Raw genomic sequence first — 20,307 nt, forward strand, 5'->3', positions numbered from 1 at the left:
ATCCACGCCCCTCTCGCCCTCCCCCTGCTCCCCCCCGCCCCCCCTGCCAGAGCTGAGGTATCCAGGTCTGCAGGAGGTATCCTGGGAATCAAGCCCTTGTCCTTGGTCTGGGGAGAGGGCAGATCCCTGGTGGGGGTGTGGTCTCTGGAGGTGGCATCTTCAGCCTGGGGGCTGGGACTGCATGCCCTCCTCCCTTATCCTTCAGCAGAGCCTTTTAAGGGGGTGACCCTCTGACCTCCAGACTGTTCCCCCTCACCCTCCAGCTAGAAGTCCCTGGGGCAGCGGCTTAAGGAGGGCTCCAGAGGCCTCAGGTTTAGCTGCCAGGAGGGAGCCAGGGTTGGGCCTGAAAAGCCTCTGGGGTCCCCTAGGCACTCCTGGGGAGCTCGGCCAAGGCCAGGGTGTCTGAGTCAGGTCCATGGGAGTGCAGCCCCGAGATGCGGGTGCCTGGCCCAGGACGAGGGAGGAGGCGATGGGCAAAGGGTTCAGCCGAGGGAGCAGGCGGGGCACTGGGAGTCGAGGACACAGAGTGGGGGCGGGAGGGCGAGGGGTCCGGCCGGTGCAGAGGAGGGGGGCGCCCCCGGGGAGGGGCACGCTATGTCTTTAAGAGCTGCCTGAGCGCAGGTTGCAGCTGCCTGGCCAGCCCGAGAGACAGCGGAGATTCATTACCCGCCGACACAATGACCATTGATGGCCCCGTGGCGTTATTCAAATCCAGTACCAATTGCAGCCGAGCCCCTTTCTCCGCGCCAGGCCCGTATTGTTGGAGCGGCCCACTAAAAGCCCGCCCCGGCCCCGAGCCGCCAGAGGCGCCCGCTCGGGTTCAGCCCTGCGCCTCGCCAGCCCGCCGGCTCCCAGTCCGGCTCCCCGGGCCCTGCAGGTGACCCGGCGGCGCATTCCAGCGCTCCCCGCCGCCCCGGCCACCGCCGCCACCGCCAGCGCCGGCGCCCCGGCCGCGACTCAGCCACAGGGAAGCGGAGAGCGCCCGAGCCGGTGCGTGCGCGGGGCTGGGCGGGGGCGGGGACCCCACGAGTCCAGCAGCCCGCACCCCGGGCTTGGAAACGCGACCCGGCCTCGGGCCCCTGCTTTCTGGATTCCCGGCGAGCCGGGGGAGCCCAGGCTGGGGGGCGGGGAGAGGGGAGTTGGGGTTCCCCGGGCCTGACAGAGGAGATTCCCCCCCGACTCAGGGCGGCGCTGAGACCCTACGCGGGCTACTCTAGGGACCCCGGGCCGCGATCGAAGGAGACACACGCCAGGGGCGATGGGGATCCCCACGCAGGGTCGGGATCCGCGTGCTTGCTCGTCCACCTTACCGCGGGATGGGCCGTTCCCGCTGAGCGTCTGCGAGGTGGTGGGACGCGCAGCTCCGGAGATCTGGTCCGGCGCTTTTAAGGAGCCAAGAGGAACCCCGCACGCAGGAGACCAGGGCCCCGAACTCGGGGGCTTCGCCACTGATTGTCCAAACGCAATTCTTGTACGAGTCTGCGCCCAACCGAGAATTGTGGCTGGACATCTGTGGCTGAGCTCCGGGCGCAACAGGGGCAGGAGCCGCAGGGACGGAGCTCGGCGCGGGCGAGACCCCTCGGGGAGGCGGCTGGCTGGCCCCAGCGCGAGGATCGCGGCCCCGGCCGGGCGCGCAAAGGAGGGACGCCGGTCCCTGCCACCAGCGCCGCCATCCTCATCCTCGTCGTCGTCGTCGTCCTTCTCCTCCTCCTCTGCGGGTGACCAGAGTCCTGGCTGACGGGGGCCTCCAGTCGATCGCGTCGTTTCCCCCTTTTTCAAATTTCGGCCGGGAACGAAGCTGGCACGCCGCGGCGGGGCACGGATGTGGTCCAGGGAGTCCGCCCTCAGCCCGAGCCGCAGCAAGTCGGGGGCGAAAGAAGATGCCGGCGGAACGCTCTCGCTAATTCGTTTTGAATTGGTTTTAACCTAGCCCCCACCAATACCCCCCAAACAAAAACGCCTAAACCGACCCCTAAATCCCAAATAAACCGACCCCTCCCGCCAGCCCCTCCAGATGGACCGATGGGCTGAGCCTCCTCTAGCCGCGGCAGGAGTCAGGAGTCGGAGAAGCAGTCGGGAATGATGCGCTCCAGCCGGGCAATCGCCTCGGCTTTGGAAACAGAACTTGGACAAACGAATCCTTTTCATTAAAGACAAATCTTCAGAGATAGTGGGGTTTACTTATTTATTTCCTCACAAGTGGGGGTCAGGAGTTGTGGGGAGGGGGGAGCACTTGGGTGTTGCTGGGGCTGAGCCCAGGTCACCTGTTCTGACCCCTGCCCCAATGGGGACTGAAAATGACCCGAAATGCTGGGGGAGCTTTTGGGCCAGTTTCGGCGGTGGCGCTGTCATCCCTCCCCACAAGGAACCTGGTTTTCTCAGCGCATCCTCCCGCCCTACTCCTCAGCATTAACTGGGGTGCCCTGGCAGAAGGGATACCCTGAATATACTCCCTCTTCCCGGGGCAGGCAGGAAAGGAACACTACAGTCCAGTCTCCAGGACTTGGAATCCCAGGTGGGACAATGGGCCATTCCAGTGGGGCCAGAGGCCGGGAGGGGCCTCCAGGTTACAGGAATCATTGAGACTGTAGGGGGCCATTTCAAATCCCTTGCTCTGTTCCTCAACATGGAGACCCTGACCTCGGCACCTCGTGCAGGTTGGTCATACGGCCTTTCTAAACAGCACTTGGACCCCAAGATTGGCCTTAATTCGCACTCAGAGCAGCTCCTACTCATAACTCCAACATGGCTGGCCTCACCTACACATACCCAGGTCTCTACCCCCAGAGCACTGGAAAGAAGCCCAGAAGCCAGGGGTTGTGTGTCCCCTAGACCTTGGGAATGATGTGCACACACATCCCCTCTATCCCCAATGCAGCTGAGACAACCACTTGGCACTTTCATCTCCAAAGAACGAGAGAAATTCCACCTTAAATCATCGACATTTAATGGAAAGCAGTGTTTTGGGTGGGAGGATGTTAATGCCCTAATTTTTTTTTTTTTTTTGAGGTTTCCCTCCAGCCAAGCTTTTCCTCCAGGTCATGGGAAGGGACATTCAGCAGTCTCATATGCCACCCCCATTCTGGGTTTGGGGCCGCTGGCTGCAGCTGGTGGGACAAAGCCTAGCCTCAGACAGACAAAGTAGAGAAGTGTCCTGGGACCCAGATTGGTCAGCACAGACTGGCTCTGCCGTCCCCCTCTCCAGACGGCCCTGTCGGATCACCCCCTCCCAGACGGTCTGTGTAGTCTGGGTTTCTACCCCTGCCCTCTGTTTGGGTGAAGGGCAGCTCTGAAAGCCCTCGGCTGGGGCACAGACTGGACCAGGGACCACGGCCGGGGGGGATGTGGGGTGCCACTGGTTTCTAAGGATGAAGCTCCAGGCAAAGCTAGTAAACAACCTAGTCTTTTATTTGCCCAAGGCCAGCTGTTGCAGGCACTGAGGCCCCAAGACTTCCAGAAGGGATGGAGGGAGGAGGGGCAACCCATCCTGCCTACCAGGTGCTGCCTGCCCCCATCCTGCTTCCTGCAGGAGGTGGGAAAAGAGATGAAGTCTACATTTGTGCCATCAAGTATCAAGTCTGCTTTCAGACACTATAAATACTCAATTGCTATTGAGGAGGAAACTGAGGCACTCTGACTGCTCAGGCCTCTGTCTGCCAGTCCAAGCTTTTGCCTACTCTCTCTCTCCAGAATGAGCTGCAGGCAGCCTTTTGCTGGGGGAGGGTCTCAGGAGCCCATCTGGTGGCCTGTGTGTGCGGGGGAAGGCCAGCCAGGGTCAAGGGCTGGGGCTGGGGGAGCAGGAGGAGGGGTGTGGTTGGAAGAGCAGCTGCTGGGAGGGGAGAGTCAGCACTGAATAGGGGACCCCAGCTGGGGTTCCATAATGATATCAGTGGGGGACAGCCAGGGCCCTCTGCTGTCTAGATGGGGAAACTGAGGCGGAGACTCCTCCCATCTTCGAGAAGGGAGGGGCCTCCTGTAAGCTCTTTGGGTCCGTTCATCTTCTCCACGAAGATGCTACAGCCCGGGAGTTAGAGCACGTCAGTGGCCACTCAGTGTTTCGACTGAGACACAAGAAGTGGGAGGCAGCAGGGTCACCTGGCCGCGCAGCCCCCTCCTGTTGTGACAAACCAGAGGGGCACCCTCCCCCACCTCGGCTGCTGGGGAGGGAGGCAGGGCTGAGCCTGCCCACCCCCACTCACGTGCCTGAGAAAGGCTCATTTTTAGCACCTGGCCTCTTTTCCCTGCCTGGAGGGAGCTCGGGGGACAGAGCAGGGAAGAAAGCGGCCAAGGGGGACAGGGGGACAGGAAGCAGGGCCCCAGGGGATGCCTGACTGTTCTTTGCTCCCCACCCCAAGGGAGCCCGGGCACAGTGCGGGGCCCTCAGCCGCCGTGCAGCGTGGATATGAAGAGGATGCTGTCCTGGTCCTGCAGCTGGTAGTCCAGCTCGCCCTGGTCCAGGAGAGAAAGGAGGAGATGGTCAGGGGCCTTTTTCCAGCTTCTCCTCAGCTGTCAGGAGGGAGGGAGGGGCCTGGCTGCTTTGGGAGAGAAGGATAAAATCCACCAGAAAAACAGGCGCCCTGTATGTTAATTTGCACATCTCCGGGACGGAGGATAGCACACCATTTCCCCCAGCTACCCGTTCCTTCCTTCCTGGGGCGGGAGACTTGAGTGGCCTCAGTTTGGAGGCCAAGCGGGACAGAGGACTAGGCAGCCACCTGCTCTGGGCCCGAGGCTAGGGATGCGGGGAGGGGAGGGATACCCCCCAAGGTACTGACCAGCAGTTCCCAGTCGGCATCGTTAACCAGCACCAGAATTCCTGGCCGCCTGTGGGAGAGAGGGGGTGAGGAGCAGGCGGTGAAGGGCAGGAGGCAGTTGGCAGCAGGGGTAAGGAGGCTGAGACACCTGGGCTGGAGGACGGTGCGGTGGGAGAGTTTTCTCCTGAGGTTCTGATCAAGGATCAGCCAGGAGGAGGAGGGGACACTGTGAGCCCACGGGAAACCAGGCCAGACAGTCACAGCCTTTGGGATGACGTGGAAGACACAGGTGCAAATTCCAGCACCACCTCCCAGACCGCAGGCAACTCATCTGTGTCTCTGGGCATCAGTGTCCTCATGTGAAAATGGCATGAATCACACAGCCGTCCTCCTGGGTCTGTGCCAGAGGAGACGGGACGAGGTGTGCCTATCGTGGTGACACTGGTAGCAGCGTATTTTTCCAGGGGTCTCACCTCATCTCCCCGGCCTCCCGCATGCCCGTCCCGGAGAGGAGACTATCTCGGCTCCTCGGACTCAGGCGGGGCTGCCAGCGGCCTCCAGCAGCCACAAGCCCACGGGCGGCCCTGTCTGGTGTAAAGCAGGGCAGGCTGACGTCTGCACAGGTACCAGTCCGGCCCCTGCAGGCAGCAGCCCAAGGAGTGCGACTGTCCTTGGGGGCAGCTTCCATGACTGCTGGACGGTGACGGTGACGAGAGCCAGGGGCTGAATGGCAGCCTTACCCCCCCAGGGCCTGCTGGTGACCTCCGCTTCACGGAGAGGACCGAGTCCCACAAGCGCCTTGCCCACCTCTTTTACACCCTAGGCTGGCCTTCTTATAGAAGCACAGTGACTTCCTGGCACGTGGCTCCTTTCCCAGGAGGCCTGGCTAGGCCTGGGACAGGAATAGAAGCTTTGGGCTAGGGTAGGGGTGTCCCTAGTGAGCACAAATGTGCGTGCATGCTTGTGTGCGTGTGCACGCGTGTGCATCCACATGTGTGTACACACGCGCACAGTGACTCCCTGGAATTCCAGACCTGTGCGCTCCGATGCACCTGTCTACGAGCCACTATTCACATTCCCAGGGCTCAAAAGACTCATGTGCTTAGCAGCTACTCTACTGGATGGCACAGATACACAGCGTTTGCATCATCACAGAAAGTTCTACGGGGCGACAGTCCCAAATTGTCAGGGGAAGAAAGGGACTTTGGGCAGCATCTTTTTCTCAGTACTTTCTGTACAGAGAGAAGAGCTGAGGCCCAGAGATGGAGGGAGGATAAAGGGAGGAGGACCCCGAGAAGGCTGCAGCTGAACCCAAGAACAGGGGCTCAAACCTCTGCTCCCCCCCAGCACCGCCGCCTGCCCTCCTTGGGGAAGGAGGAGGAAGGGACTCACACGCTGTCTCCCTGGATGAACAACTCTGGCCGCTCTTTTAGTAAGTTCTTCTTGATCCAGACAAGGAGGCTCCGGATGTCCCCTGGAAAGGAAGGCACAGAACAAACTATTGCCAAACCCCAGTAATTTCTGGCCCCCAGAGCCTTGCCTGGATCAGAAAGAAGTGGACATGAGATTCTGGGGGCCTCTTTTAGACCAGGCTTTCATGGCCCCAGAACCTGTGGATTCTCAAGGTGAGGAAATGGGTTAGGAGGTTGGTGCCCTGCCGGAGAGGTCTTCAGAGAAAGTGGCTCTGCTCAACGCTTAAAGGGGTGATGGGGCCTCAAGACAGACAGCCGGAGGGACTGTCGCGTGTGCAAGGGCTGGGAGACAGACCCCCACCACAAGTGCCGGGAAGTGGTCCCAAGCTGCCACAGATAGGCTTCTGAGAGGGCCTCGAAGGGCCCCCTCCACCCTTCTTTCTCCAGCCAGTTCCCAAAGGGGGGGATGCAGCTTTGCTCGTGGAGGGGTCTGCATATATTTCCCTTTGTGAGGGAAGAAAAACAATTGCTGAGCCGATAACATCAGTTAATTTCCTCTGGCAGAGGGAGAGAAGGATCCTTCACCCGCCAGAGACGCTGACAAATCACTGTCCCACTACCCCCACCTTCACGGAGCCCCCCAGGCCAGGGACGACCATGCTGAAGAGGAAAGAGATTCAGGATTGAAAGGGCCTCTCCTGCCCAGCTGGACACTGGGTGGTGCCACTCTGTAGTTCTGGGACAGCCACCAAGCTCTTTGCACATCATGTGGAGGCTCAGAGCCACCTGTCCCCGGGGTCACCTCTCCTTTCCTAGAATCAGGGTCCCAGGCCATGGCACATGGAAATCTGGCTCTATAAAGTCCTCAAAGCCTATGGCTCCCAACTATCCACGCCTCCAGTAGACAGTCTCCTAAGGCTGCAGGAGTTCCTTCTCTCCCGGAGGCCATTTGATGACTGAAAGTCCTGGGGAGACAACTAGTCTCTGGGAAATCGGCGGGGCCTGGAGCTAGCCACCCCTATCCCTGACTTAGACTCTCAGAAGGGTCTGCTGTCCTGGACCCATGCCTGAGACAAAGCTCAGGGGTAAAGCTGGAGAAGGGCCTAGGCAGGCAGTGCCTTGGTTTCTCTGCCTAGAATGACAGCCCCGGCGCACAGGTGAGGGAAAGTCTACTTGGACAAGGAGAAGCTCAGTTCTGCCCCATCTAGGCCCAGCAGCGTGTCCCGACCATGGCATCAGCCTTGGACAGCGCTTTAAGGCATTCTTCCGGACCTGCATGCCACCCTTCTCAGAGGCAGGCAGGCGACACCCTGGATGGACCCACTCACTCTGCTCCATGCCAACTTCCCTGGATCGTACGCCAGCAGAGCACAGGGCCATGGGCAAAGTGTCCAATGTCTGAGGCTGCCGCCCTTTCAATTTCAAGTCCTGCCTTTAAACAAAGCAGATTCGAGTCCCCCTGGTCCCTGGAACAGATAGGGGATGGGGAGCGTAGCCTCCAACTAGCTGCGGTCCGTTTGGACTCTTGGCTGGGTTTCTCCCTGAGGCCTGGTTTCAGAGGTTTCCCCTTGGCCTCCATCTTGGCACTGTCTGGTGGGCCGCCAGCCCATACATCTTGCTGCCGCTCGATACAGCCGCCGGGGTCTGACACATCCATCAGCCGGCCATGGCAGGCGGGGCTGTGCCTGTGTGCGTGGAGGAGCTGAGAGGCACTGGGCAGTGCCTGGCCTGAGGGCCACCAGCTGCACCTCCGCGGCCCGGGCTGGCTGGTACAGAACCAGGACCCCGTTGGGTAACGGCCCGGGTTCCCTCCAATAGGAGAGGGGCTTCTGCTCCGCCCTGGATAGGCTGGTCGGGGGGGGGGGGGGGGGGGGGGGGGGGGGGGGGGGGGGGGGGGGGGGGGGGGGGGAGAGGACTAGTGGTCATGTCGGGGTCATCTAAGTGATGGCACCATCATGGAGTCCCAGAGGGGTGGACTGGGGGGTGAGTCCGCTGTCGGTACGGGCTCATTTATCATGATGCTCCTTGTTGCTGAGGTCACTCCCTCCCTCTTCTGTGCACCCCCCCCCCCAGGCCTGCCCACATTCTTGATAGCCTGTTTCCATGGTGAGGCTGCCGTATTGTTCCCCCATGCCTGGATTTGGGGGTGGGGAGAGGTGGAACTCACGGCACAAGGAGGCCTGCAAGGGCCACTCGGCCTGGCCTGAAACACACCCCCAGGGACATCTTGCTAGGCTTGCTGAGGCCCAGACAATATGCAAATAATCTCCAAGCCAGATGGTCGGCTTCCAAAGGCGCCCAGGGGAGGAGGAAGGGTTAAGCAGAGTCAGGGACTGGTGGCTCTGGGGAATCTCCCGTCCACCTTCCTCCTCTATGTCCTCCTGCCTTCCCGCTCCCACTGAGGGTGGTTTTCCCTCCTGGGATTCGTAAGACAAATATTTATTGAGCAACTACTATGTGCCAGGTGCTAGGAAGGCGGTGGTGAGCAAGGACACAGAGCCTATCCTCATGGAGCTAACAGGCCAGCGGGGAAGACTTATTCATTAGTTGTGATAAATGCTATCTCTTTTGTGTAAGTGCAGGAAAACTTTTCTCAGGACGTTCATGTTGATGCTGAGGCCTGAAGAATGAGGAGGGCAGGATAGAGAAGGATCCGAGGCTGGAAAAAGAATATACATGAAGACCTAAGGCAGGATGACATTGGCAAGTTCAAAGTAATAGAACAGAGAAGGCAAGGAGATCACCAGATGAGGCCAAAGCAGCAGCCAGGGGCCAGACCACGCAGGGACCTTGGGACAGGTCTTCTCCAGAAGAGGCCTCTTCTTCCTCGTTGTACCCCAATGTGCCCTGTGGGTACAGAGCCCACACTGCCTGGGCTGGTGCTCCCTATTTCTTTGGCTACGCACATTATCAAAATTCAGCTCAAATTCACGGCATAACCACTTGGAACTAGAGTGTGTTCTGAGGACCTGGCGTGGCCACAGCGTAAAGCACGGAATCTCACACACAGATCCCACCTGAGATATTTGCTGAACGTGTGGGTGACTATGGAGGGAGAAGAGGTTGAGAACACACAGTCCTAGTTCTGAGGTTAGGCCCATTATTCCCTGGTCCTATGACCTTGGCTGTAGGATTCTCTAAGCCGCAGCTTCCTTTGGGAAATGGGAAGGTAAGAGCGCCTCACACAGTGGTCATGAGGACGGAATGAGACGATCCATAGAAAGTTCCTGGCACGTCAGTGCTGTAACTGTTCTGTGATCCAGAAGAAAACCCATACCCTCTGCTCTCTCCCAGTGTCCTGAGCTTCTACATGCTCTGGGCCCCTGGCGACCTGGAGATGTGGCCGGGGGTGGAGTACAGATGATGCCAGGACTGGCTGGGCTTTTCTGTGGGATCCACGGCCATCAGAAGCTGGAGAGGAAATGGGGGAATGGTGGGGGAGCGTAGGGAGTAGTGAGGGGACCCCAGACACTGGCCTTCCCTCCACTTTATTATTTTTAAAAATCAGTTTTTGTTTTTTTTTTTTACAAATAGTTTATTGTCAAATTAGTTTCCACATAATAAAAATCAGTTTTTTAAGTAAATTCTGTACACACCATGGGGCTTGAACTCACAACCCCCAAGATCAAGAGTCACATGCTCTGCTGACTGAGCCAGCCAGGTGTTCCCTTCCCTCCATTTTAGATGTTCAGGCCCCTAAGATGCTCCCAGAACAGCCCAGGTGGAAGGAATCCCATTCTGAGGCTGGGGAGGCCAGAGTGCCGGTGCCGGATGGGCACCTGACACAAGGCGTGAGGGAGCCTGGCCGCCCATCTGGAGAACAGCAGTACTGGGGGCTGCGGCTCTGCGGCAGAGTGGTTACGAGTGCGGGTTCTGGAGCTGGGGGCCCTGAGCTGCTGCTACATGCCCTGGGAAGGCACCGGTTTCAGTGTCAGCCTCTGACACATGGGGACAGCAGTCCAAACCCCAAAGCGTTGCCGTGAGGGTTCAGGCATAAAGAGAGCCACAGCAGGCCCTGTGGAGTGTCAACCGCACAGGACAATGTCCTTTGGGCACAGTGACTCGCGGCTCCTTATCTCCTTGGCTGCCAGACCCCTTTCCTGCAGGCTGCTGGCAAAGGGGCGCCACGCACGCCCCTCTTAGACAGCACCTACGAAAACTTCCAGCAGGATCGCTCACCCCAGTAGACTTGTCCTTGTCTGGGGACACTGACCAGCCACTGTGGCAGGGCCCGCCCACTGGGGTCCATCCTAGCTTCCTGGGCTGAAAGAGAACAACTCCAAGGTCTTGTCTGCTAATGAACCCGCCTGCAACAGACCCGTGCATCCAGCCTCTCTCTGATCACCTCCAGGGAGAACCTTGCCCCCAACCAGAAATCTATCTTCCTGACACTCCCACCCAATGAGCCTGGTTGGTCCACAGGGACCACACCAACAAAAGTGGCCCCTCTTCTGCACACCACTCAGCTCTGGGAGAGCCAGACCCCCTAAGTCTTTTCCTCCATAAGGTTAAACCGCTCCAGTTCCCACCAAGTCCACCAGGCTCCAGGCTCTTCTGGGAGCCCACCCCAGGCCTTAGTTGAAAAGGAAGAAGAAAGAGCAGGGATGGGGGGAGTAAAGGAGAAGAGAGGGTAGAGGGAACATCAGAGGGTCTATTTACAAGTGAATGGGGGTAAGAATGGAGCAGTTTGTGGGCTAAACTGGCCTCAGAAGGAGGTTTACAGATGTGCAGGGGACACTCCTCATTGTTTAATTAAGCAGAAAGTGGATCTTTTCAAAAGCAATTTTGCACAGGGACTGGGAGGGGTTGAGGGAGAGGAGGGCGGTGGGGAGGGGATCAGCAAACAGGCCCCAGAGCAGAGAAAGGAACAGCTGGCCCCAGAGAGGCTGTGAAATGCATGCTAAGCAGTTTAAAGCGCCCGGGAGCTCCCTCCAGCTCCCTGGCCGGGCCACCCTGTAATACAAAGGCAGGGCACAGGAAGAAGGGCAGGGAAAGGTGAGGCCTAGTATGCCTCCTGAGGGCCAGGGCAGGTAAGACCCACACGAGGAATGCGTGTCTCCCCTGACGTTTTGGGTTTGTTCCAGGCCACTGACCAACCACGGGCTGGGGGCCTTGCACCAAAGGGACCCTTGATGTATAAAAGCCAGCCTCCAGCGGCCACAATGCCCAACCAACACTGACGGCGCTACCAACCTCCACCAATCAAGAAGGACTGCTCCAGCGAGACAGCTGTTAGGATGACCTCTCTATGCGCCTAACTTCTCACCAACACGTCCTGATTCCCAGAACTGTGTGCTCAGATCTGGAAGCAACTTCCCCAAACTGTGGATGTCCAATGGATAGGCAGCTCCATAAAGACTAAATCTAACCCAACCTCCCGTTTCACAGATGGGGAAAAAAGAGGCCCGCGGAACTAAGTGATCTGCAAACGCCGAATGCCAGGGCTCCTCCTGCAGGCTCACCCCCTGTGGCCTTGCCCATCCTCTTTCCCCAAGTTGGCTGGGCTGGAAGCTCTCCCCTGGCCCAGGACCCAGGGCTCCGGAGTCGCCTTGTCTGTGAGACTTGTCACAATCCATAATCTTATGGTTGCTATTTTCTCTGCTGGAGCCTCCAAGACCTGCTTGGCCAAGTTGCAGCCCCCGGGCTGGGAAGGCTGCCAGTCGACAGTGCTGGGCACGGGCTTGGGGGAAGAGCGAGACTCTGCTGGCGGCACCCGCTGGGCTCCTGTGTGCCAGCGTAATGCCTGGCAGCTGCCGGCCAGCTCCGCGGCTGCGGTGTGACCTACGCCTCTGGGCGCAGCAGGGCAAAAATGGGAACCAGGGTGGAGTTCCACTGCCAAGGGCTCAAAGACTGAGTAAAGGGCCCATGTCAGCTTCTGTCCCCTGCTTCCTTTTCTGCCATCCCAGGGAGGGGAGAACAGGCCCCCTCTGCCCCAAAAGCAGTAAACGGAGGAGGAGAGATCAAACATCTGGGTCTGAGCCCAGCCTCCCTATTTCTGGAACTCTGGACAGGTCACTCTCTTTCTGTCTCTGAGATCTGGTTTTCTTAAAATATGGTATCTGCTGTGGTCGTTACACAAATCAGAAGAAGCTGCTGAAGGCACGGATGAACGAATGAACAGACAGAAAGTGTCAAAACCAGAAAATACACTGCAGGTGGGAGATGTCACATGACTCAGGGAGTTAGTGGCACCGCGCAAGGACTTTGGAGACCCTGAAATCTGGTTCTAAATCCCAGCTCTGCCTCTTAAATAACTGTGCGGTGTAGACCAGGACCCCTGATGTCTCTGACTTTGGGTTTCCAGCCTTTAAAAACGGGAATGGTAACAGCAGCTACCGCCCAGGAATCTATGACAGTTATTTGCACAACCAACAGGGGTGGGGTCTGCCACACCAAACTCAGCCTGTGCCCCTCATCACACTGGCCTTTCTTCAGTTCCTGGACCACCCTGGGGGGCTTTTACCAGGAGGCCCTCACAAGAGCTACCCCTCTGCTGGGAATGGTCCCCTGCACCTCTGCTCTCCCTGCCAACTTATGAGGCCGGCTTCTTTCTACCCTTCAGGTCTTCGCCTCAAGGTCACCTCTTCAGAGGCCCGCCCTTACCACCCGCGTGTGTTCCAAGCGCCTGCGTGTCCTGCTCACGCCAATGCCCGCCACCTGGATGGTTTACAGCAGGTGCTTCCCGGTCTGTTCCCTGCCTCCACCTCCACTGCACTCCACTGAGGGCGAACATTGCACCTGTTCTGCACCAAACACCCAGCAGCTTGCACAGTGCCTGATACAAAGGAGGCCCTCAAAACCAGATATGCCAACCAACCGCGGCGCGCTTCCTTCCATCTCTGGCGCACGGCAAACACTCAGCCAGTGGGGGAATGAAGGGGACTGGAATCACTAGGCCTGCCACGCAAGTGCAGGGGAAACGAATCCTAACTCATGAGACTTCACTACCTTCCTGGCCAGGTCTTTGAGGCAGAGTCATTGAGAGGCTTCTTCCGAGAGCCCCTTGTTCCCTCCCAAGGCTGTGTGGCCATCTGTCAAACTAAGAAACAGTCACCTTTATCCTCCCTGGCCCTCCCCCACCAGGGATGCACACGGTCCCCCAATCCTGACATTTAACCCCGGCCTCGTGCCCGCTCCCAGCTCAAGGACGGCAGTGTCCTGTACTTTGGTGAGTGTCCCCCGGCCTCTGAACATGGCACACAGATCCACCCTGTGCCACTGCTCTCCAGCCCACGGGAGGGTCAGAGGTCAGAGACAGGCTTGGCAGACAGTGAATTTGGGGAATTGTCTGATTCCTGGCAGATGCGTGTGCCCAGTTCCAGAGGAACCCTGTCAAACCTCATGACCATTTCTCGACTGCCCGCTTACGTGACCCTCATCCCCCTGCCTCCTCATAGGACCGATTTCCCCTCCCCACCAGAACCATCTCAGCCATAGGTGGAGATGGCTCCCCGTTCCTGCGCGCTCTGCTCTGGCGAGGATCCACTGCTAGGGCTGCCGAGCCCCTTTGGCGTTGCGATACCCGGGCCCCTGCCTCTAAGCGACGCCGGTATTTACCCAGCTGGACTCCCGTAAGTTACCTCTTCACCCCCCCCGCCACCCCGTGTGAAGGCAGGGACCGGCTCTTCTTCATGGGTCTCCCCAGTGCCTGGCACATAGTCCTCCACACAGGAGATGCTCAGCGTACATTTGTTAAAGGAAGAGGAACAAGTACTTAAATGGACAATGAAACACCCCCCCCCAAAACAACCCACTGTCTCCCCCTTAGTCAACCTCCCCCATCCCACCTCCTTTATGGCTGGATACTTGCTTCTCCTCTAAGTCCTCTCACCACATGAGCCCGTCCACACCACTCTATTCTTGAGGAAGGCGACCCCCTTGAGGAGGACACCTCTCTGCTGCCATCCGGTAACAACAGTGATGCCCGCTACAGCTTTCAGCACATAGGGATTTCCGTCCCTACCTCACACGTAAGAACACTAAAGCTCAGAGAGGTGAGGTCCCTGGCCTAAGGCTCTAAGGAGATTCAAACTTGAGTCTGTCTGAATCTAGAACCTGCACCTGTAAGGACTAAGCTACGCTCCCTCCCCCCTACAAAGCTGGCTCATCCCAGAGGATCGGGGAAGGGTACTCTGGTGATGCCTCCTCCTCCCTCTCCTCCCTCCCACCCTAACCATTCCCCCTTGAACAGGGCTGAGTGACCCCTGTAGACTCCTGCTCAATGGCCCCCAGAGAGGGGCTCGGAAAGCTCATACTCACAGGGTTCCTCCTGTCCAGGCAAAGTGACCTGATGCTTCTTTATGCCATCGAACAGGAGCTCCGCGCCACCTCTGCAAAGGGGGGTCAGAAAGAGAGAGCCAGGTGAGCCCCTACAAATACCTAGTGGAGACTGAACACCGAGGGGCTGGCATTAGAAGTGCAAGTCTGTGACGGAGTCTCAAATGTGACTTCCTAACGTGGTGAAGTGGGATGCAGATAATTTCTACCAATAATCAAGTACCCGAATTTGCAGACTCTCGCTTTTACTCCTCTACCAATAATCAAGTACCCGAATTTGCAGACTCTCGCTTTTACTCCTCTGCTTTCTCAAGAGGCAGCTTAGCATACAGGAGCAGAGAACAAGCTTTGGAGCTGTTGTCCCCAGATGGAGGCCATGCTCCACCTCTGCCTGATGCCCAGACCTTGGGCACATGACTTCACGTTCTCAATCTTTCTCAAGCCTCAATCCTTCCATCTACAGAAGCGCCGAGAAGCCAGCATCAGGCCTGGTGGGGACTGTGTGCTGAGGGGTTTCCTTGGGCCAGGGGAGGGTCTGAAGTGCCCCTGCTTGTGCCCCTCACCGCTGGGCCTGGTGAGCTCACCATAGCGCTGGAAATTGAGACTTCACTGGGCTTAGCAATAACTTTGCCATTTACAAGAATATTCTCCATCTCATTTCATCCTCAGGGCAACCCAGGTAAGGAGGAAGGGAGGAAGACATTGCTAGTTGTATCCGATGAAGAAGCGGACTGAGGCCGGGAGAGGTTAAGTGACTTGTCCAAGGTCACAGGGGCAGTGGTCGAAGTGGGATTTGAATTCCAACTGGTTTTTGCTCCGCTCCAGCAGCCTTGGCAGGAAGAAAACAAGACTCCCCAAAGGTCAGGAAGCCCCCTGAGGGCAGATCTTGGCTCACTTCTATATGCCAGCCCCTGGCCAAGGGAAGGCTGGGACAGCAGAGACGCTCGGAGCCAAGTCCAGAAGCCAGGGCTTATGATGCGGACACCAGGGCTCTTTCAGTGCCTCACGGTGCTGCTTCCTCTGGGTCTCCTGATTCCCATCTCAGACTTCACGTGGATCATAACTGAGAAGCCTTAACAGACTTTTGATGGATGTGACACTTCCCACTACCCCACCCTTTCCCAATTTCAGAGAACAGAGATGTCCTGAGACGGTCCACTGGGAGGCAAAGGCAAGGCAAGCATTGTCATGGGGGAAACATGGGGCGACTGTCATCCAAACAAGGTCACGCTTTGTTGATGCAGAAATGTGGAGGGGGAGAGGAGGCCCATCTGTGGCCGCGCGCAGGGCCATTTCAGCTGCAAGCCTGCACAGAGCCTCCATTTATCCCCTTCCAAGAGCCTCGTTCTCTTCTGGGTGGGGGCTGGCACATGCAGCAGCTGGGGTGGGGGAGGGTGACAGGCAAGGGGCTCAGGAATTGGGGGTCAGAGAAGAGGGGTGGGAACTGGGGGCACTGGGACCCAGGCAAACAACCAAGAGTGGCCAAACCTGGTGGTGCCAGGCTCAGAGGCCAAGGCTGTTTTTTCCCTTTGCAAGCGGATAAAGGGAGAAGCAGCCTGGCTCAGGGTGACCTGTCACCACTGGGTTCACTGGCCCCCAAGGGAGGGGCTGGCATTTGTGCTGCCAGCACATCTGGAGGGGTGTGAGGTGAACGCCCGGCCTCTGCAGACATTTCGGGAAGTGGGCAAGAGGCCTGTTTTGACCCCAGAAGAGAACCAAAGCCAGACCTTCTTATGTCCCCCAGGGTTTGCTGTTCAGACTCGGTTAAGGAATTACATCTGAACACACTTCATCTTCCCTTCACTCCCCGATTTGTGACCGGAGTGTTTCTTGGTACCAGTGGCTGGTATATACGCTCCTCAGACTGCCCTCACTTTTTCTAGCTTCTCTCTCTGCTCATCTCATATATTTTTAGTTTTGTTTCTTTCCCTCTGCTTGCTGGAATGCAAGCTCTGCCTAAAACAGGGCCTGGCACACAGCAGGCACTCAAGAAGCATTTGCTGAGTGGATGAAAATGCCCATTTCTCCTTCTTCTCTGGCCTCAATGGCACTGCCTCTCTTTGCCAACACCTACCTGTCTCAGGGGGAAGGAAAAGAGGAAAAGGAGAGGGAACCTCACATCTGGACCTCAGGGACATGAAGCACGTCTCTACCGCATACTTTGGATTTTGTGTGACCTGAGAAAATGCTCCGCTAAGGACAGTTCAGGTAGCGAGACAAAGGATGGCAGACCTGGCTCCTGGCAAGACGAAAGGTACGAGAGGTCCTTCTGGAGAGTCTCCCAAAGCTGGCTGGACCGATAGGACCACATCTGGTCAGGGGCTAACCACACACTTCAAGGATCGCAGTGGCACTCAGGAACGAAAGGGATAGGATGGTGGGCAGGGTTTCTCTGCAAATCTGCTCGGGTTCACAGCGAAGGGTGAAGGCAGTCCGCGGAGAAATGGAGAAAATGAAGGAAAAGCCGGGGACAAAAACATGCACTGACACAAAGAGAGACGGGATCTGGGTTTAAAATACATCTTAGATATTCTTGCTTACTGAGAAGCTACAATTCTCAGGGGACACTGTGGTGGTGAGCGGAGGTATCAGAAGATGGGTCGATCGGGGGAGAAATGTTGTGGGGCTCACTCTTGCGCTTGCGGGTAAGGGAGGCTGAGTCTAGGGACGTTTAGGCTAGAAGAGGGATAATTAGGCTAGAGTGTAAGTTCTCGGAGGCAAGGACCGTACCTTCCGTACACGACTTCCCCGCTGCTGCCAGCACAGTGCCTGGCAGACAGAAGACATTTCTGATGAACAAATACCATGTCTGACTCGGTAAGAATGAGAGGTGAGCTGTCTGCAGATAAACCTTACCACCGGTAGTCTGCAGCTTCTCCCTTTTCAGCTCTGCTGGGGCCTGTCAAAGCAGCAGGGAAACTCTTAGAACCTCCAAGCTACGGGAGAGCCAGGGTAGGAGGCAGAGCCGAGCCAAGGGTCGGTGAAGCAAAACAGGAGGCCACACCAGCCTAGTTCTAATTGGACCCATGGGGCCAGACAATATTGTCAATTAAAATGCAGTTAACATTCATGAGACTACCCCCTTCTGAGGGACAGAAACACTGAGCACTGGAGGGCATGGACAGAGTTCTATTTATCTTTGTATCCCCAGTGCCTGGCTCACTGCCTGGCACATGATAGGCACTCAATAATGACTACTGAATGGACTATCCAGTGAAGGGAAAACATGAAAGAAACTGGGGGCATCCAGTGGAAGGAAAGGCATTTGTGAGTAGAGGTTTTAGATTACCATTTCAGATCTTTCCTTTCACATAAGCCTTGGCTTGTTTATCTTCACACATACCCGCCCGCGTGTGCACACGCGCGCACACACATCTAGTCCCAACTTTTTCCATGTAACTCAAACTTATACCACCCATCTCTTGGGTCTCAGTTCCTTTGCCTTCTCTCCAAGCTCTGCAGTTTCTCTCGGCTCTGAAATCACACGACAAACTTGTTTGTAGGGGATGGAAGATAGCGGCTTGAGGAGACTTCCTCCCTGATCTGTGGTTCTTCAGCTATTGGTGTGTGTGTCCCAATCCTGCTCCTCGCGTCTTGTGTATAACTGCGCTGTCCACTTACTCTCCTCCACTGTGCTATTTATTTATCCCCGTATCTTCGCCTGGCTCAAGATCTGCAGAAAGCAATCAGCCACTTTACTGAGGGACCTGACAGGGGTTCAGGTCTGTTTACCACCCCCATATCTTGGGAAAGAGAAGGAGGGCCGTCTTGGCCACACATCCCATGAGAAATAAGGCTCCAGGAACCGTGTAAGCGGAAACTGCTGCCCGAAGGATGAAATCTGGGAGGGGGGGGGGGTGAAAGGTAGTCCTTTTCGGTTCTAGGAGCTCAGACGCCAGACACACGGGCGTGGTCCAAAACGAGATTAGCAAAGAAGGTAAGAAGGCCCCCTGCTAACGTCATGCCTTTCGAGTCCGGCAGGGCCCGAGGCACTGAGGAGTGCCCAGGGGACACCTCCACGCCCGGGCTTGCGCCTCTATTCCCGGACATACGGTCTCGTCGCCAAGGGAGACCGAGCCTCTCAGATTCTTGGAGGCAGGTGGCGTAGCTCTGGGAAGGCGCCAGGAGCCTCAGCGATTCGGTCGCGACAGGGCCCAAAGCAGAGGGAGGGGAGTTCCGGGCCCGACGACTTCAATCCATCCCCACAGTGCCCCAGCTCTGTGACTCACCCGAACTCCACCTCCACTGACAAGGGCGCTGCCATGTTGAGGAAGCCGAGCTCACAGGAAATTCTCTTCAGCTTCCGGCGCTCCCGCCCCACTTCCGGTCGCCACGGGCGGAAGAGGCGGTGCCCAGAGAGTCATCCTCCGCAGCTATTGGAGGAGGGCCGGGAGCTGAGCGGGAGGTCGCGGCTCTGTTAGGCGCCCTTGACTTGGGTCTCCTCGGTCTTTCACGGACCGGGTTCCGGAAGCTGAGTGGGGAGCTGCTTGTGCGAGCCACGGCTAGGCGAGGAGCCCGGGCATCTTTGCGCAGTACCTGTGAGCCACGTTACTGTTCTATCTTGCAAAAGGTACAAGTCTCTCTTAAGCTCGCACACCGCTTGGGTGAGCCCGTCCATTCGTCTTGACTCGAATTATAAGTGACTACAAATCTTTATTTCCAGCCCAGAAATCTCTCCCGAGCTATCGAGTAGCTATGCAGACACCCCGTTGGTTATCGATTTGGGCTTTACTCATTCAGCAGACATTTACTGCCTGTCCTTCGTGTACCAGGCATCTCGGTCAGTGCTATAGGTGCAGTGGTGAACGGGATGGGCAGAGTTCCTGCTTTTAGGGCACTCACAGAGTAGTGGGAGAAACTAATCAGAGAAGCAGATCAATCATACTAATAAATACAAAGTCTCTAACCGAAAGAAGTGATCTGAAGTTATAGGAACTTCAAAAAGAAAACCGACTGGACATGAGCTGAGCAATAAAGCTGAGTAAAGTAGGTGGATGTGAGGGTGGAGAGAAACCTCTGGAAGCATTCCAATGAGGAGAACAGAAGATACAAAGGCTCTGAGTGGGAGACCATGCTGAAGCACCAAGAGAGGAAGGTGGAAGTTGGGGAGCAGAGGGCCTGGTAAGAGACGAGTCTAGAAAGGGGGTAGGGGCCAAATCACATCTTGGGAGCCAGGTAAGAATTTCAGTCTCTCTTTTAAGTGCAGTGCGAGGCTTTTGAAAGGTTTGAGGAGGGGGCGGCATTAAAACTGTGTTGTAAAATATCCTTACTTCCTGGAGTGTGAGTGGTTTGAACAGGGAAGAAGATGGGAGACCACTAGAGCCTGTTGCAAAAGGCCAGGGGAGAAATGGAGTAAAGTAGATGTCCTGGGGTGTCTAAACCGCCACACTTCCAAATCGAATTTAGCATTGGTAGCGTATGGTGGGGTAGCCTGAAGGTCAGTGGTGGAATGATGTAATGGTTAAGAGCTAGGAGTTCAACTGCCAGCTTTGTATCCAGTTCCTAACACTTCCTAGCTCTTTCTGTGCATAAGTCCCATATCATCTTTGTGCCTCTGTTTCCCCAGCTGTAAAATGGGGATAGTAACACCCCCTGACAGGCCCTGCCCTGTGTTTCCCATCTCAAGGATACCACTGCCACACACTGAAACACTCAAGCAGGAAACTTCAGACATTGTTCTTAATTCTGTCCCATATCCAGATAGTCACCAATTTGAGGGGTGCCTGGCTGGCTCAGTCGGTAGAGCAAGGGACTCTTGATCTCGGGGTTGTGAGCTCAAGCCCCATGTTGGGTGTAGAGATTACTTAAAATCTTAAAAAAGCCAAAAATCATCAATTTGGATTCCTCTCCTTGTAAAGCTGATT

General features: G+C 56.9%; 1 protein-coding gene across 1 annotated transcript; it reads right to left on the bottom strand.

The window, feature by feature from the left end:
* Positions 1–2,990: 2,990 nt before the first annotated feature.
* Positions 2,991–18,732, bottom strand: URM1 (ubiquitin related modifier 1). Its single transcript, XM_039229674.1, has 5 exons — positions 18,673–18,732; positions 14,426–14,496; positions 6,147–6,228; positions 4,776–4,824; positions 2,991–4,449 (listed from the first exon to the last, which is right to left on the bottom strand). Exons 1-5 carry the CDS (start codon positions 18,705–18,707, stop codon positions 4,381–4,383), a joined length of 306 nt encoding a protein of 101 aa, XP_039085605.1. The 5' UTR covers positions 18,708–18,732; the 3' UTR covers positions 2,991–4,380.
* Positions 18,733–20,307: the final 1,575 nt, after the last annotated feature.

This window comes from Hyaena hyaena, unplaced genomic scaffold, assembly GCF_003009895.1.
Source record: "Hyaena hyaena isolate Hyena2069 unplaced genomic scaffold, ASM300989v1 scaffold_38, whole genome shotgun sequence".
NCBI lineage: Eukaryota > Metazoa > Chordata > Mammalia > Carnivora > Hyaenidae > Hyaena > Hyaena hyaena.